This window comes from Trichoderma camerunense (assembly GCF_050948025.1).
Source record: "Trichoderma camerunense strain CBS 138272 chromosome Unknown V8C40scaffold_22, whole genome shotgun sequence".
NCBI classification, from domain to species: Eukaryota; Fungi; Ascomycota; class Sordariomycetes; order Hypocreales; family Hypocreaceae; genus Trichoderma; species Trichoderma camerunense.
Genome location: NW_028145348.1, coordinates 443324 through 459733, shown reverse-complemented (window position 1 = coordinate 459733; position 16410 = coordinate 443324). Strand labels below are relative to the sequence as shown.

The window sequence follows — 16410 nt, the reverse complement described above, 5'->3', positions numbered from 1 at the left end:
CTTCCTGTCAGTTCTCTCGAAGCATACTTCCGCGGCAGAATCCGGGCCGCGAATAGCCTTGTCAACGAGTCCCGGATCGTGGCTGGCTTGCGCAAAGCAGAGGGCATAGCCGTGGCCGCTGAGTTACAGCTGGGAGACGGCAAGCCTGGGGGTCAGGGCGGTAGGAACCGCCATGTCATCATCACAGATGAGAGGCATTGCGTCGTCTGCCACAAGAAATTGGCTGGTGGAATGCGAATGGGCGGGAGCGTGGTAGCCGTTTTGACAGACAATACGGTGGTCCATTACGGCTGCTTGAGCAGAGCAACGGGCTCCAAAGCTGATGGTTTGAGGAAGCCCAGCTGGGGTAGAGGCTATTAGACGCTCACGTTGTCGGATTTTTTTCTCTTTTCTTCTTCTCGTTTCTCTCAGCTAGGTTGCTCTTCATCTTCGTTGGAGTCGCTGAAACGGGTTGGCTGTTATCTGTTCGTATGATGTGGCTATACCCTTCTGTACACATTCTAAGGCGTGCTGTTTTTAAATAAATCGTATGTTGTCTTTTAACGTTTCAAATGACTGTGGGGGGCGATTTAATCCTCCTCCTCTTGGACTTCCTCGCCGTAGTTTTCCTCTTCCTTTTCGTCGTCTACGGTGTGCACGGCGCCGGCGGCTTCTTCGCGTGCTTTATCCTCTTCCATGCGGGTCGTGAGCTCTTTGTTGATTTGGTCTTGGGCTGTACCGATGGAGGCACGTAGAGATTCGAGGTACTTGGACTTGCCGGCCGTGTCGAGGGCAGGTGGCGCGGAGATGGACTCGGTGATGCTAAAGGGAGCGTTGGTGGGAGAAGAGTAGGACGCCGTGAGGGCTGCATCTGAAGGTGCAGATTGGGCCATTGCGAGGAGGTTCGGCGAGAAGAAGATGGGATGAAACTGGAGTTTTACTTGGTAGATGTTTTGTTTGAAGGGGAGATGAAGATGGATAAGGTAGTGGGGTTGCTGAGAGAGCTTTGGTGCTTCATGGAGGGGCAGGAATCACGTGGCGGTGGGAGGTAGATTGCCAGCCTTGATCTCGGTTTTGGATGGCCAGCAGAGAGGTACTCGTATCTGTTCAAGATGTTTACTATACGCTTCATCGATGATATGAATTGTTGTAATTCAATAAGGTAGTTTGCAAATACGATTTGTGGGAGGCGAATGCATCAGCAGGGGCCTACATGCCTCGGCGGCGATCTTCGACGATGGCTCAGTACCTAGATCAAAGTTGTAGATTTTGACCAGATAACAGGCATGTAAGCTGCTGGGCGAGTGTTTAAGTTACGGTATTACAGCTCCAGCCAAATATGGAAATTTCCGAGGCAGGGGAGAGACTGTACATGGATGGGATGAATCAATCAGTGTGAGTCATTCATCTGATCTCTACAGTAGCCCTCAGAGGGCCATGAATACGTATCAACAGAGCTGTTGTCCAAGTCGATGGACTGGTCAACAGCCAGTTAGGTGAACGATACTGGGTATCATCTCCATCTATCATTAACAAAGAATTACAGCAGCCGTATAAAGAAGGGCCGTTACGAGAGGGCACAGGACCTCGGTATAGGGTCGCTATGTGCGTATCAAGGAAACTCGAGAAGAGATGCGAACCATTAGCAGAATTCTTGAATATACGGGGGCTGTGAGGTTTGTGTATATATGTAATCATACCTGAGGAGGAAAAAAGGTGAAGCATCGCCCTCAACAGAATGATCGGAATTGTGTGATTCATCTTGCCAGAAGCAAAACAAACGCTGCATATCGCACTCAAGTTTGCGCAACAAGCTTCGCAACGACTTCCCATAGGCACCGAGAAAGAACCCACGCGTCTTTCCCCCCAGAAGAGGGTATACACACGAGGCCTCCCGGGCCTGAGATTTCTGATGTCTGTTGCAGACGTCGGGGTGACGCCAGGCCATCACAGGCGGACTCGAGAACACAACGGTCAACGTTGGAACCGAGCACAAGAGGCAGACCCCCGAGAGGGCTCCTCCTGCTTTGAAGCTTTCTCCGAATTTCCCACATGCGAGGAGCAAAAGATGCGAGAGGCTGCTTGCGCAGGCTCTCCGTTTGTAGCATGGAAATGCAGCGTTGATGAGGGCGATGCTTGGGGAGAAGCAAAAGCCGGAATTGGACACGAGGATTTTTTATTTTATACTGGGCTGAAGCTAGTTTGTGAGCCCCACAATGCAGCAGCCGCTCCTTAGCCTGAGTGCGGAGCTCGGGGCCCAGGCCGAGCCTCACGCATCGGTACTTGTGGGTGCAGGCGTTGTTGGAGGGGAAATGAGGTACCTGTTGGTAACTGCTGAAGCTGCTTGTGTTTCATGGAGATTAATATTGAGGCAAGCTGGGGTAAATACTGCAGTCTATTTGCACCTCGTGATTTATAGAATTCAGGTTATCACTCTCTAAGACGTGTCTCTCTATCTCTCTCTTTTACACCACTTGTACATAACTTACAGCATGTACAGCACTGAAAACCCTTGATGAGGGCGATGCGACAGCGCTTCATGCATGTGTGTCGATCGGCTCCTCTGCGACACTGACACTAGCACCGGCCGCAACGCCACGAGACCTTGCCGCCCCAACCACCAAATCATCTATTAGCAGCGAAGCTTAGCCTCTTAATGCTTGCTTCTACCTCTTCTTCATCTTTGCTTCTTGCTTCATCTTCCTTGCTTCTCCCTGTCTCCTCAACTCCCGCATTGCCTCATCGACAGGCCTGCAAGCAATTCTGCCCGCGGGGCCCAACGGCCATCTCGAGCCTGACACAACGCCCGAATCGCTGCGGCTCAGTCAAGATGTAACGAGCCCCTCGCCATTCCAACGAGATGCAACCCTCAACTTCAGCCTCGGGACGGGCCCATGGCCGCGCTCCTGGGAGCTTCTCTCCCTTGCCCAGCATGCCTCGCTCGTCTAGCGACATTCAGACGCCGGTGTCGTCACGACCACCTCCCCTGCGCATTGACTCTCCCAGCAGTAGCGAGGAGAGCTCGCCTGTCATTACCGTTCCCAAGGCGCGGCAGCAGAGCGCTGGCACCCCTTCCACGCCCATCTATCAGCAGTTTTCCACGCAGTTTTCCACCAGCCATGTCAACTCGAGCAACGCCAGCATCCAGCAGACTTATCCTCGCCCCGCCGCACCCGCAGCCCGAACCGCAGCTCAGGGAGCTTCATCGCCCGTCCTCAAAACGCATTCGAGGAAACACGCTGCCACACAGGGCATGTTTGAGCCATCCCTGCCATCGACAAGCACCTCCAATCTCTCCCAAGTCGCCATGAACCACAACGGTCAGGCCGCGGCCTCTGCACTGTCGGCCAGTCAGATCGCTGCGCAGGCGGCTGTCATGTCTCATCAAAATATCCTCCAGTCGCGACAGCGCTCCCAGACAGCCCCAGAGACTGAAGGCGCGAGGAGAGGGAGCGGGAGCAAAGGCCCTATAAGCCCACCCACTTTGAGCTTGACGGAGGCGAGTGCGCCGAGAGAATCTGCCTTCAACGCCCAAGGAGGAGCACACCAAGACAGGCTGGGAGCCGCATCGCAATCTTCAGCTGCTGCTACAGCCGCGGCCAATGTTGTATTCCCTCGTTCTCCTAGCAATTCTCCCAGGGACCCGTCTGCATCACCGCAACCGCAGCCATTCCCGTCTCTACCCACCGCAGCCTCCACCTCCACCATTTCGGAGAAGCCTCTCTCAAAATCCGAAAAAGCAAAGGCAAAGCTGTTCTCTCGGCCTTCGAAGATTAGTGCCAAGGACACTAAGGAAAAGGCATTGCCAAGCCCAGGCAAGATTGGTTCAGCTCTATCAGCTCTTCAGCGAAGCAACTTTAGCTCGACCAGCCTCGCGAATCCCAGTGACCAGTCATTTTATGCTCTCAACAATTCGTCATCAGCGACCATTCGGCCAAGCGAGGTGACTGGAGAGGAGAAAACCAAAGAGAAGGAGAAGAAACATCACTTTCTGTCAAGACAGAAACAGAAGCTCAAAGATGAATATCACTTGCCTCTCTCATCGGCTGCTAGTAACTCAAGGCCTACCGATCCAAATGCGCCAAACAGCCTTTATAACTTCAGCGTCCCCGCCAGCCCAGGCCCTACCACTTCTACTTTTGCAAAGGCCAAGAAGGACAAGAAAAATGCGGAGAGATCTGACAGTCGCATGGACAGCGAATCGGTCCCTGGGGATTGGCCGGGAAGCAGCAGCCTGCCATCCATGTCACAACAGTCTAGCAGCTTGTTCGAGCCGATTGATTTTGGGAAATCGGTGCTGACCAACTTATCCATGGACGATGCCTGGCATTACCTAAAGCCAAAGCTTCTAGTCATTTTCCAGGGCGAGGATCTTCGTGTCCCAGTTGAGGACATTAACCGCATTGTCAACCTACATATTCAATGGTGTGTTCATAAGAGGTCACCGAATAAAATGCTAGAGGACCTGAGGGAGCTTTTATCCTCAGGCTTCGCTACGATGGACAAAACCCTGCGAAGAACGCCAGACGATCGCTTCATGCCGACTCTAGTGGAGCTGTGGCTCTTTACCTTTACTTCAGTCCTACCGTATATGCAGGCGGCCTTACTGCCCCTTGATTTGGAGGTATCAGGCTGTGGAACTATCATGACAGCTGAACAATCTCGCGATTTTTGGGGTGGCGTTGTCACTGCTCCCTCTCCCTCGCCCGGACAGGAAGCACGGGTGTTGCCTGCAGCTGCCGCTCTCGATGTGAGAAGGCTGGTCTTGACGGCCTACCGAGACGCCGTCATCTTACCGCGGTACGATACTCTTAAAACGATATTCTCCCGCCTGTCTCTCGAGTTTCTACCCTCGGCGTTTGCAAACATGGCACTTGCTTCCCCTCCTCTAGAACCCAGCCTCTCTGCGTCGCCCCCTGAATCCTTCTTTTCCATGGCCCGTCCAGGCACGGCCATGTCTCTCGACCCTTCAGTTGGTTCCTACAACTCTACGAGCACCACACTACTCGGAGACGGCTCTGCTGGCAGTCGCAGTCGAGCTGTGAGCAACGTCAGTCTTGGCAGCCGGGGCAGCGATGGAGTGATTCGTCCTTTTACCCCTTCAGGTGCCCTTAGCAGTGTCCGTGAGCAGAATGTCGAGGATTCGAAGCAGGTGGCTGACATGGTGGGCCGGATGCTCCAATGTATGAGCGTACTATCGAGCATTGGGGGCGTGGGCGGAGATGTCGACGACGAGGGTAACAGGAAGATGGTTGAGCTATGCAAGATGCTCAAGCTCAACTGGTTGGGCAGAGGGCGGACGGGGCGCAACAGGATGGGTATTGTCGGAGGTCGAGTTCGGAGAGATGAAATTCGTGAAGAGGTGCGAGTTGCATAAGCTTTTTGTTATTTGGTTTTTTTCGCAGGCTGTGATATGGTTTTCATTTACATACAGTAGGGGAGTGTATATGGCGTTTTCTTTGCGGGCAGAGTATACGACTACAACAGTACGATATGAGGTGTATTCTCAAATTCCAGATGATATTAAAAAGAGAAAGATGCAATTTACTTGAAGTCTTGTTATAACGTTTAATCTGTGAGATGTCTTGTTCAATTTGTTTATTGATATCTCGTATCTTGATTTATACGAGATGTTCTTTGGGCCTATTTCTCCTGATGGATTCTCACAAACGCGTTTACAATGGTTAGTTGCAAGTACAAAGCCACAAAACAGCAACCAATCATATTCAATGAATAAATACTCATAGACATCCAGCCCAGGATTTTTCTCTTCAGATAATTATCTCACGACGACGTAATGAACATGCCATTTGCAAACATTCTAGGGTAACGCCTCCGAGATGTAGTATCGATTACATAATGCCATCCAAGCTATGCCGTAAATGGCTTAATCTCATCTTGGACCGGCATTCAAGGGTCCTTGAAAAAATTCAGGCACAAATCGGCTCCACTAAAAAGTCGAATTACAATTTCATGCAGCAAGAAACTACCCAAGCAATGGCATAGACACAATTGAGACGGGAAAAAAGAGCATGAAAGCAGTAAAAATGGAAGATGATATATTTTCATTTGTGAGAGTTCTATATAGAATGTCTACGAGGAGCGGATAAGCTCTGGAATCCCTGTTCAACTTTGCAAATGTTAGCTAGAGGCTCAGCTAGTCCATGATAAACCAACATTGCGATAAGGAAAAAAAGAAAAAAAAGGTAGGTGTTTAATCAGACATCCAAGGAAGTAATAACCCTCATCTGTTCCAGAAAAAGGCTCATCGGAACTCGAGTGGAAACTGCGAATAGTGATGGAAATTTCATCATGAAAAACACATGTTGAAGCGCTGTGATATGTATATTGAAAAGAGACTTACCATATGATAATCAGGGACAATTGTCGTGGCTGCAGGGTTAGTCGTGAATCGAAATGGGATAGCAAATGGCGAGGTATCTGGAAATCTGTTGCCATGGCGTTAGCATAGCTGGTCAAGCAGGAAACAAGTTCTGCAGTGAGCAAATGAGTGTAAAGGTCAGACAAAGTATACTGGCAAGTAACAGACCCTGAGGATCCGAGCAGTCAAATTTTCTTCATGGTCGATTCGGTTGGGAAAAGAAGACGTTTAATAAGTGTCATCATGAAAAGGGGGAATGAGAAATAGAAATATTTCCTGTGGGAGGGCAAAAAAGCAGATATCGCGACGAAAAAAAAAACTTACCATAAACCAGGACCGCGTTTGCAAAGCAAATCCTCAAGTAGATCCTAGCAACCACGCCGCCTTTCCAAATGAACCAGAAATCATCGGGAGCCAAGAATCACACTCTTCGAATCATTTGCTGGCATTGGGACAAGACAGCCGAGATGCAAGGGTGCAGAGTTTGCAGGCGGAAGAAGATAGGTTAGGAAGGAAAAAACTTCCGTCGGAAGCTCGCAAGCGGAAGAAGATATTCACAGACAGTGCTAGCAAAATTTTCTTACCATTGGCACTGTATAAATTTCACGTGACTCCGCCGCCCGCTTAAGGCATTAGCGGCGGCAGCGGAAAATGGCGCCTCGGGGGTTGCGTATCCAGTGACCGGAAAAACTGACCTGCTAAGGCTGAATGCAGCGGTAGGTGACGCGGGAGCTGTTGCGAGATGGTCATGTACATGTAGGTGTACACGAGTATCTCTGCGGATAATTGTCGAAATGCAGTGCAGCAGGCTGTATTCAGGCGGTAGTATGTTGGTTTTAGAGTCTTACAAGCCTTACCGATATCCCTCGGCTGTCTTTACCCAGAGATATTTTGTCAGAAGAAAAGAGCGAGGTGTCAGATTTGGGGGGACGCTCGATTTCGGGTGATGGCGCGGGCGATGCTGCCAGGTACCAGGTATTCCGTATCGCAGGCATGCAGGAAAGAGATGCCAGATCCTCGCTTATAGGCATACAACGATACTAGCGGCGCTTGTTAGCGCGTGATTTACCCCCGTTACAGAGGTAGAAATGCTACAAGAGAATTGGCAAACGGACCCAGCCACCCATTTTGGGATTTTGCAGAAACTGGCGTGGAGCATTAGCTTGTAGAGATGGAACGGCTGAGGCGCGTGTCTTTTTGGATAAAGAAGAAAAGAAAAAGTGGTTATAATTATGCGTGTTTGATGCCGGTAAATTTTCTCCTGGTTTTGCACTATACTATGAGTTTTATCGGAGCCCTTTCCACGTCAAAGTGAGGCTTATAATGTGTCCGGCCTATCAAGAGAGCACATGTAGGTACATGTAGGAAGAGATAGAGTCAAGAGCCTTATGCAGCATACCATTTTGTCCACACCTTCTGCTTTGAGAAAAAAGAAAGGAAAAAAGAAAAAAAAAAGGGAGAGAAAAAGAAAAGAAGAATCGATGTTGAGCTGATATCTTTCCGTCCATATCTCGTCGGATTTCTGTCCTCTCTTCTTCTTTCTCCTTCGTCTCCGTATGAGAGCAGGTACATGTGCTCGTATCTTGCCCATCTTACCGCGCTACTTGCAAAACCTCTCGCTATACCAGGTCAGCACCCCCAAAACACGCCTCTCGCTGCCTTTTGATTGCCATCGTCAGAAGCGGGGCTCTGGTACGGGATAGCTGCATAATCCCCACTGCTATCCCCTGGACCTTTCTCTCTCCCCTGGTCACTCGCCGGCCACCCACTCATACCCACACAGCAAAGAAGATCCAACGCCGTCTCGCTCCCGCAGGCATTATCGACGCCTTGCCTGCACTGCGACGTCTTTCGTCTCGCCAGAAGGCCTGGGACCCGACACAACCTTTTGGTTCTGATTCTGATTCTGATTCTGTCTTTCGCCTGTCTCTGGATTCCCGTCTTCACTTGCCCTCTGATCCTGATCATCGTCCCGTGCCTTTGCCTCCATCCCCCGTTCCTGTGGGGGACAGTGCTGGGAGTTGCGCTGGGCAATTTTCCACGCCTTTTTGCCAAACAGTCCGGTTGGGTCGGTTGCCTTGGACTAGGCTGGAAGCTGGCTCTGCAGAATCCCGTTGAATCTCGGTCGGGGAGATATTTTCTTGTCTTCGCGCCCTGCATCGCGTCCCATCTGCCAGCCTCTTCTCTCTCTCGTTTCCTTTTGCTTACAGCGCCCCGATCTACTATCCCCGAAAACCAAGTCACTTCTCCTTTGGGCTTATTCCCCTGCCTGCTGCCCACTCAGCCGCTAGAGCTGTTATTTGTCACCCCGTCGCAGACGTCTTGAGTCGGGCTGGTGTGGTATCACGCATCGCACCACCGACTACCCATCGGACCGCATTAACTGCTGCCGATGCATCGTCGCCACTGCACGCCTCGTCGCTTCTTCTCGCCATAGATTCGGTTTTTATTCCCGACACGGATCTGCGCCCTCGATCGATATTCCTTCCCTCCCAATTTTTCCTGGACGCTCTGGGTACGGTGCAACCGTCTCCACCGCCTACTACCCCGTAATCCACGCTTTCTCGTTGCCGCGACGCGAACTTCGAAAGAAGAACCGAAGGAGACGACAACAGAGCGAATCTCAACCGACAGCAATCGTCAGGCGGGCTCTCTCTCTCTCGACGGCGCGCGCATCCTCTCACAACCTCCATCGTATGCTCCCGCGATAGTGTCTACGGGCGCTTGTCGATATCCACGCTGTGGATAGCCGACCTCAACTAGAGATGATGGCTACAAGTATGGGCCCCAACTTCGCGGGGCACCCTGCCATGGGGCATCCGGGAGTCGCAGGGCATCCCATGGGCGGTCCTGGCATGCCTCCCAACGCGGGCCAGCAAGGCGCGCCTGCCGGAATGCCTCACCAGTTCGCTGGCGGTCACATTGCCGTCTCCGGCCCAGGAGGCCCGGTCAATCCTGCTTTGATGGGTGCCATACCGCCCGGCGCCAGTCCTGGTCCGCACGCGGTCCATCAGCTAAGTCCTGCGCAGCAACAGCAAATGTTCCAACAGCAGCAGCACTTGCAACAGCAGTGTAAGTGAAAGGGAAAAGAGAACCTGGGAGAGATCTCGTGGAACTGACTTAGCTCATTTACGTAGTCAACATTAACAACCCAAGCGCGCAAATGGCCGCTATCCGACAACAACAACTTCTTCATCAGCAGCAGCGGCAGCAGGCTATGTTCGCCCAGCAGTTTCAAAACATGGGTGCCGGTGGTGTTAACGGTATGCCCATGGGCATGCAGCTCAGCCCTCAGCAGCTTCATCAACTCAGGCAACGCAATGCCGCCGCTGGGTTGGGCCATGTGGGTGTAAGTTACCTCCATGCATGCTTTGACAGTGGTTGCAGGATCAAGCCGCTTACTTACATCTCTTTGCTATAGCAGCACAATCCCCAGGCGGCGATCATGGCTCAACAGCTAGCTCTTCAACAGCATGCAGCCCAGCAACAAGCCGCCCAGCAAGCGCAACAACAAGCCGCCCAGCAACAGGCCCAGCAACAAGCAGCGCACAATCAACAAATGTCGGCCAATCACAGCCAGGCCCAACATATGGCGATGAATGCACAATCTATGCCGGGCATGCCACAGCAGAACCCGATGGCCGCTGGCGCTCAGACCCAGATGGGTGCGCAACAACAGCAGACCCCGCAGCCGCCAGGCCAACCTCAACCCCAGCCGCAGCAGCAACCAGGTCCTCAGTCACAACCAACTCCACAGCAAACCTCACAAGCCGGTACACCGGCTCCGTCAGGACAGCAGACACCATCGCAGACACCCGCACCGACACCTGTCCACGCAAACCAGATCCCGCCGGGCCAAGCCCAACCCCAGCAAGCTCAAGCACCGAACCAAGCTCAGATGGCCGCTGCTGCTACCCAGCAGCTCATGGCCAACTCTATGATGCAGCAGCAGCTGAGAGAAGGGATGAAGACACGATGCCTCTTGAAACTGATGCAGTTTGGCGAACGCCTAAGCGGCTTCCCTGTAAGGTTCTTTCCGAAATACTCGAAGCGGACTTTGATTGCTGACACAACTGTTTAGGGAGCGAAGAGCAAAGACGACCTGTCATATTGGAATAGATTTGTAGCCCAGTTCTTCTCATCACCCAATGGCGTCTTCCGGTTTTCATTGCATGTTGGCGAGTCCGAAGATACACCAGACAAGCAATACGAAATTGCCTACCCAGCGATTGCTCGCTTCTTCCACACCAATTACAGCAGTGGCGTCAAGAGTATGCAGCTTATCCTCGACAGCGGCAGCAGTGATAGGCCACTGCCAGGGGATTGCTACTGTATTGAAAACCCCAGGGCTAGTTTCGTCTACTGGTATGAGACGGGATCACATGTATGTTCTTCTTCGCTTGCAATGACCAAACGGCCTCGTCTATTTCATTTACCCAGATTGCTAATTTTGCCTGTGTTCAGCTCGTGGCCACGGGTACACTGCGCGCTCAGTTTGATGCCGAACAGAAGATAGAATTGTTTGAGTTCCTCACCACAAGACATGAAGAATACGTCGCCCGGAAACATGTAATCGAAGCTGCAAAGCCTGCACACGAGTGGGTTAAGGAATGGCGGAGCTTAAATACGATGGATGGCAAACAGTCACCAGAAATGTCCAAGAAGGGAAAATCTCGCCAGCTCAAGTCCCCTCAGAAGGAGCCGCCCGGAGTTCTGGTCGATCTACCAGACTCGGCAGTAAACAGCAAGGGAGTCACAGAGGCTGTGCATCAGTTCCTCGAGGTATGTGAATACGGGTTATGGGCGAGAGGGAAAGGGAGAGGCTAACTAGTTGCGTAGATTGTAGAAGTTATGGGCCAGATGAACCCTTTGTTTGGGTTCTACCACTCCAACCCTGGCCTCAGCCCCTACGCCGCTCTTGAGCAATACGTAGCAACTCAAATCAACAGCGCAACGCCAATAATGAATGGACAGGCCATGGCACAAGGGCCAAGGACACCTAGCTTTGGGCAGTTCCCAATGGGAGCCAGTCCTGCAGCAGTGCACATGAACCTGCCTGGATCGCCTCACATCGGCAGCCCTGCGCCAGGCCAAGCACCCGGCATGCAGCTCCAGCCAAGCCAGCAGGGGACAAGTTCAAGCGGGCCAAGCGCAAACACATCACCGGCTTCTAACAAGCGCCGCCGACCATCTACCGTCAAGGTCGAAGATGATTCTGCTACCCCGGGTTCCGGTCAGGTTAACGGGATACAGGGGAGGGGCAAGCCTCAAACCCCCCGAATGGCCAAACGCATGAAAGGCAGCGCGACTTGAGGTGCGGTGTGGTAGACGATTTACGTTGTTGGACACCTTTGCCTGCCCACGGCTCACACTATGCCGTAGCACGCATCACGTCCATGTTTATTTTCATGTCCCTAATCATCATGCAGCATGGTGGCGTCTCTTGCTTGATTTTTTTTTTTATTTGCTTTCCACAAGTGTTTTGTTTTATGTTGGCCTTTGATTGATATTGGACCAGTTGGAAAAAGCTCTGTTTTACAAAAGAGAAACTGGGACGGCATACTAGTCGCTTTGGCAGTATGCGTGTCTTGCTAGCTGTTTGAAAAACGCCGTGCTTCCCGCACGTCCTGTTGTGTCGGTGGATTGATACCCAGCGGTTGGTGTGTGCATATGTTGGCAATGAACAAGACCCGGAGAGCAGTTGGACACGCTGAGTGGGAAGCATTGTTGATTCACGCGGCCTCGGAAAGACCCAGTGCTCTTTTTCTTCTTTCCAACATTTGTTCTGCTCTCTACATGACGATATATACGGAGTAGACGCCATGAGATGCGGCGTTTTGGGTCTTGCAACGTTGTGCGACAGTTTAGCGAAGGGAACATTAGAGTTGTGTTGGCGCTGGCGGGAGAGAAAAGGAGGATAGGCTCTTATAATTTGGGTAACGGAGTTACTCGTGTACGATAAATTTTATCTGGAAGACTCGACCTGCCTGGTGGTTTTTGCTTTTACTGCGTCTCGCTTGATTTTTTCTCCCTTTCGTGGTTCCACGTTCTCAAGGCCAGGCCTCTTTCTTTTCTTTCCATATATATTTTCAACTTGGGAGATTTCGTCTGTCCCTACTACTGTTTACAAGCAGTGTGCTCCTTAGGATGAGGCTAGCACAGCATAAAAGCACTACCCCAAAAGCCAGTAAGGGCAGGATATCCCATTTTTCCAATGGCAAGATCAGAGAGGGCTGTTCCAAGGCAGATGAGGCAACAAAATGGGCGATAGAGAGGGGTGTCGGTTGAGCCATTCTCTCTATCTCTCTCTTTTGTTTGACGGGGGATGTCTTCCTCCTTCTTTACATGTTTTCTTTTTTCGCTTTTTACTCGTTCCCCCTTTTTTTGCCGGTGTTTTGGAGTTCCTTCCTTGCAATCGAATTTCGATATATAAGCAAGATGGCATGTTTCTATTATTCTATTATTTCTTTGTTATCGAAAAAGGAGAAGACAAAAAAAAATTCTGGCTTTTGGAATACAGGATGTACAACGGTTGACTGTTTTTTTGTCAATGCTTTCACAGCTTTATAGTGTATTGGGAGATTTCTTTGTTTTGTTTTGTTTGTCTGTTTTTTTTGTTCTCTTTTGGAATACGATGGAAAGTGTCTTGGTAGCACATACTGATTTTTGCTTTATTTATGAAAGTTCTTTTTGATTACTATTACACGTGCCATGATGCCTTTTTCCATCCTCTCGTGAACATGATGCCTTTTCGGATGCGACTGTGATGATGATGCTGGTGGTGATACTGCATATTACAGCCTGTCAGTTCAGCCTGTAGTTGTTGCAGCAGCAGCAGCAGCAGTATCAGGAGCTGGAGTTGCATCACCACCACCATCAGGAGCACTCACGCTCATATCCACCACAACAAGCGCCTCATATCCCTCCCTCCTAACATCCCTCACAGCCTCCTCCCAGACCCTCTCGTCAACATCCAGCGTCACCACTTTCACAACATCCGCCGGCAATACCAGCCCTTCCCCCGACACGATCTGCATCCCGTACAATCCCCCGTCTCTGCCCGAACTGTCCCCCGGCATCACGTACAGCTTCACTTTGGCGGCGTCGATCCTGCCCCCAGCATGCCGGATCGTCAAGCCATGAAGTCCAGCCCACGAGGCAATGGCCGCCAAGAGCCCGTCGCGACTGGGCATGATGTTGACCCAGGATGCGTGGATTGCGCACCATGGCTGACGGCTTTCAGTGGGTGCGTATCCAAAGTAAACGACCTTGAAGCCTTTGCTCGGCGGAATTGGGGTTGCTTGAGGAGCTCCCGGCGGCAAGATGGACATTGTCAACGGAAACGACATGGGCATGACGGCGACAGGGGGAGGAGACATGATCATCATCGTAGAAAGCGGAACATGTTGCTGCTGCTGTAACGCCACAAACTGCGGTACTTGCATAGGAATCATCATGGGTTGTTGAAAGACGTAGTGTTGCAGCGGCCGAGACATTCCAACTGTAGGGATATATTGACAAAACGCCATCATCCGCTCACTCATATACTTTTTGATACCTTCATGTAAAGTGAGAAGGATAATGTCCTCGAGAAGAAAATGAAAGGGGAGCGGCTATTCATAATTGTTCTCGATTATCAATGATTTACCTTCTTCTAGACAAAAGCTTCTTTTGACAGTGATTTACGACACATCAAAAGTTGAACCGACAAAGAGACGAAGTTGGTTGTGAATCACATATGCACAGACATCCACGACAAACAATATAACAAATCACTTCCTTCGGCAATGGCTGAGATCCTACGTGTGGCAAGTCACAAACGGCAAAAGAGGAATCGATAGATTATTGCATTTTATTTAGAGTCGAGCAATGATAAACTCACCCCTTAATCCTTGGCCGATGACAATGCATTCCGTGTACAAGATACACCAATTCCAATCCAATAACCACACGAGTACAATGCGTAAATAAGATGGTATACTAGCCCTTTTGTGCCGCTGGTCGGCGATTCTGATCCTTAATCTCCCCCAAACTCCGTATGCTCTCAGTTGATGATCAACTTATATGCTTCCAATATATTCTCATCCTGTCCTTCCTTTCTGTTCCCCCACAGCTCTCATCTCGTGACTGCTCAGAGGCTCTCGGGAGTGGGATTCTCGTGCTTAGCGGTACTTCCCTTTCCTCGCCAAGTGCTTACAGCAGGAATGTGAGCTTCATAACGGACCTCCTCGGTGCCATACGCCCTTGGCGTTAGCTTGATCAATGTGTGAAGCGGCACATTCATCCAGGGACTCTTGGCCTGGTCCTTCTTCATAAAGTATGCATAGATGCAGCGCAAAACCGCCTGGTGCGTCACAATGAGAATGTCCTCACTACGTTCCAGTTCCATTATGATGGGCTCCAGGCGAATGACTACATCGCGGTATGACTCGCCACCGCGGTATCGGTAGTTGTACTTGTCCTCATCGCGGGCTGCAAAGTCTTCGGGGTAGCGATCCTTGATTTCCTGGTACGTCAAACCGTCGCACACGCCCGAATCCAATTCGTCCAGCGCCTTCCACTGCAGTTGGTTGTAGTGCGGCGGGAGGAATCTGGCCGTGGCAATGGTACGTTTCAATGTCGAGGTCCACACCGTCAGAGGGCGGTCATCCTAATAACTCATGGTCAGCACTGTTACCGCAACGCACACAATTTTTATGTTCGCCAATGGGCAAATGCGAGAGCTTCACGTTTCAAGAAAGGCAATCGCAATCAGGAAGGGGCATAAAACGTACCCCGACAGACTCTCGCACCAGCTCCGGCAGCTTCTTGGCATACAGCTCGCCTCGGGGAGACAACAGCATGTCGCCACCAATGCGACCGCTCAGATTATATAGAGATTCTCCGTGCTATAAGTAAGAGAAAAATGATAATCAGCAAGTTGACCAGAAGAAAGGCGTCTTGAACGCAGCCTGGGATGATTACTTACCCTTGATAGCCAGACTGATCGTGGACGGATGTGCAGATTCATGAGGTAGTAGACGATGCGACTTTGAAGATAGTCTTGAATGCGGTTAATAATGACTTGCTTGCCGACATTCATCAGCTTCAGGTAGGTGTAGTTGTCCTCATCCTCGTCGGCGTTGATGGTCTTGTAGACTTTCTCGTAGTGGCTGATGCGATTGCGAAAGTCTTGGGCCGCTTCTTCGGGATCTTGGCCGCGATAGTCGGGGCTCGTTAGTTTGACGTCACGGATATTGGCCATGATGACCTCTTCATCATCGCATTTGCTCTCGACAAAGAGCACTTCAATGCCGTGAGCGGTGCACGTGTCCATGACCCATTTACGGCGCTCCTTTGTGGAATTGGTCGCGTCAAGGATGCCGACGACACCGCCGGTGCGGAACCAGGCAAGCATGTCAGCAACGGCGGCCTCGGCAGCCGCACGGCGCTTCCGCTCTCCTTCGGGATTGTTAAAATCAAAGAAGTCGGCAGTCGGCTGTGGAGCGTCATTGCGCCGATAGTTGCCGACATTGAAAGTCGCTGCCGGAATCGACAGCCATTGCAGATATCTCTGGGCTGTGTATCCAAACAAGCAGAGGAGAAACACTGTTAGCCAGAGTTCATGTAGGTTCATGTAAAAGTGGCGTGAGAAATTGGAGGAAATCAGGCACTTTGCACGCTAGGGGAGGAGGGGAAGAAATGGCCAAAGTGTAGACATTTGGAGATGTGCATGGTGCGGGACACATGTGTTGCATAGGAATATCTCGGAAGCAGGGGATGATTTCGTAACGAGGAAGAAGCAAAACCACGTTTATGGAGTAAACATACCTAACTGGGCAATGTAGCTCTTCCCGCGGGCCGGGAGACCAACCATGACAACGCATATCTTTGTGTCCTCGACCTGAACCCCCACACCATTGTTAGTTTTCGACGGCATTGTCAAGAAGATGAAGCCGGCGTTACTGCAACGGCAGTTTGGTAAGATCAAGTATGCTAATACGATGTTTAGGGTGTGATAGCAGAGGCATCCGGCGAGGCGGCTGAGACATATGAGGGCGAAACAGGAG

At 51.0% G+C, this 16410-nt stretch overlaps 5 protein-coding genes across 5 annotated transcripts; 2 read left to right on the top strand and 3 right to left on the bottom strand.

Moving 5' to 3' along the window:
* Positions 1-427: 427 nt before the first annotated feature.
* V8C40DRAFT_118775 (uncharacterized protein) lies at positions 428-956 on the bottom strand. Its single transcript, XM_083210907.1, has one exon. The coding sequence runs from the start codon at positions 870-872 to the stop codon at positions 570-572; it is 303 nt and encodes a 100-aa protein (XP_083068521.1). The 5' UTR covers positions 873-956; the 3' UTR covers positions 428-569.
* A 1411-nt stretch (positions 957-2367) lies between these two features.
* On the top strand, positions 2368-5526 carry V8C40DRAFT_256682 (HbrB-like-domain-containing protein). The gene has a single exon (XM_083218318.1). The coding sequence runs from the start codon at positions 2840-2842 to the stop codon at positions 5354-5356; it is 2517 nt and encodes an 838-aa protein (XP_083068520.1). The 5' UTR covers positions 2368-2839; the 3' UTR covers positions 5357-5526.
* A 3381-nt stretch (positions 5527-8907) lies between these two features.
* V8C40DRAFT_118734 (LIM-domain binding protein-domain-containing protein) lies at positions 8908-11703 on the top strand. Its single transcript, XM_083210906.1, has 6 exons — positions 8908-9433; positions 9499-9710; positions 9783-10385; positions 10443-10745; positions 10826-11143; positions 11201-11703. Exons 1-6 carry the CDS (start codon positions 9127-9129, stop codon positions 11672-11674), a joined length of 2217 nt encoding a protein of 738 aa, XP_083068519.1. The 5' UTR covers positions 8908-9126; the 3' UTR covers positions 11675-11703.
* Positions 11704-13138: 1435 nt separating this feature from the next.
* On the bottom strand, positions 13139-14037 carry V8C40DRAFT_283326 (uncharacterized protein). The gene has a single exon (XM_083221927.1). The coding sequence runs from the start codon at positions 13903-13905 to the stop codon at positions 13171-13173; it is 735 nt and encodes a 244-aa protein (XP_083068518.1). The 5' UTR covers positions 13906-14037; the 3' UTR covers positions 13139-13170.
* Positions 14038-14195: 158 nt separating this feature from the next.
* On the bottom strand, positions 14196-15978 carry V8C40DRAFT_256676 (fructose-2,6-bisphosphatase; the record flags this gene model as incomplete). The annotated part of the gene is made up of 3 exons (XM_083218317.1): positions 14196-15011; positions 15136-15249; positions 15330-15978. Coding segments are annotated over 3 exons (1282 nt in total), but the record flags the coding sequence as incomplete, so codon positions are not given.
* Positions 15979-16410: the final 432 nt, after the last annotated feature.

Bases quoted from the DNA above. Each gene is read 5' to 3' on its own strand.
- V8C40DRAFT_118775 (XM_083210907.1), bottom strand. From the start codon at position 872: ATGGCCCAATCTGCACCTTCAGATGCAGCCCTCACGGCGTCCTACTCT.
- V8C40DRAFT_256682 (XM_083218318.1), top strand. From the start codon at position 2,840: ATGCAACCCTCAACTTCAGCCTCGGGACGGGCCCATGGCCGCGCTCCT.
- V8C40DRAFT_118734 (XM_083210906.1), top strand. From the start codon at position 9,127: ATGATGGCTACAAGTATGGGCCCCAACTTCGCGGGGCACCCTGCCATG. The intron at 10,746-10,825 runs GTATGTTCTTCT...GCCTGTGTTCAG, and splicing joins GGTATGAGACGGGATCACAT to CTCGTGGCCACGGGTACACT. The intron at 11,144-11,200 runs GTATGTGAATAC...CTAGTTGCGTAG, and splicing joins CTGTGCATCAGTTCCTCGAG to ATTGTAGAAGTTATGGGCCA.
- V8C40DRAFT_283326 (XM_083221927.1), bottom strand. From the start codon at position 13,905: ATGAGTGAGCGGATGATGGCGTTTTGTCAATATATCCCTACAGTTGGA.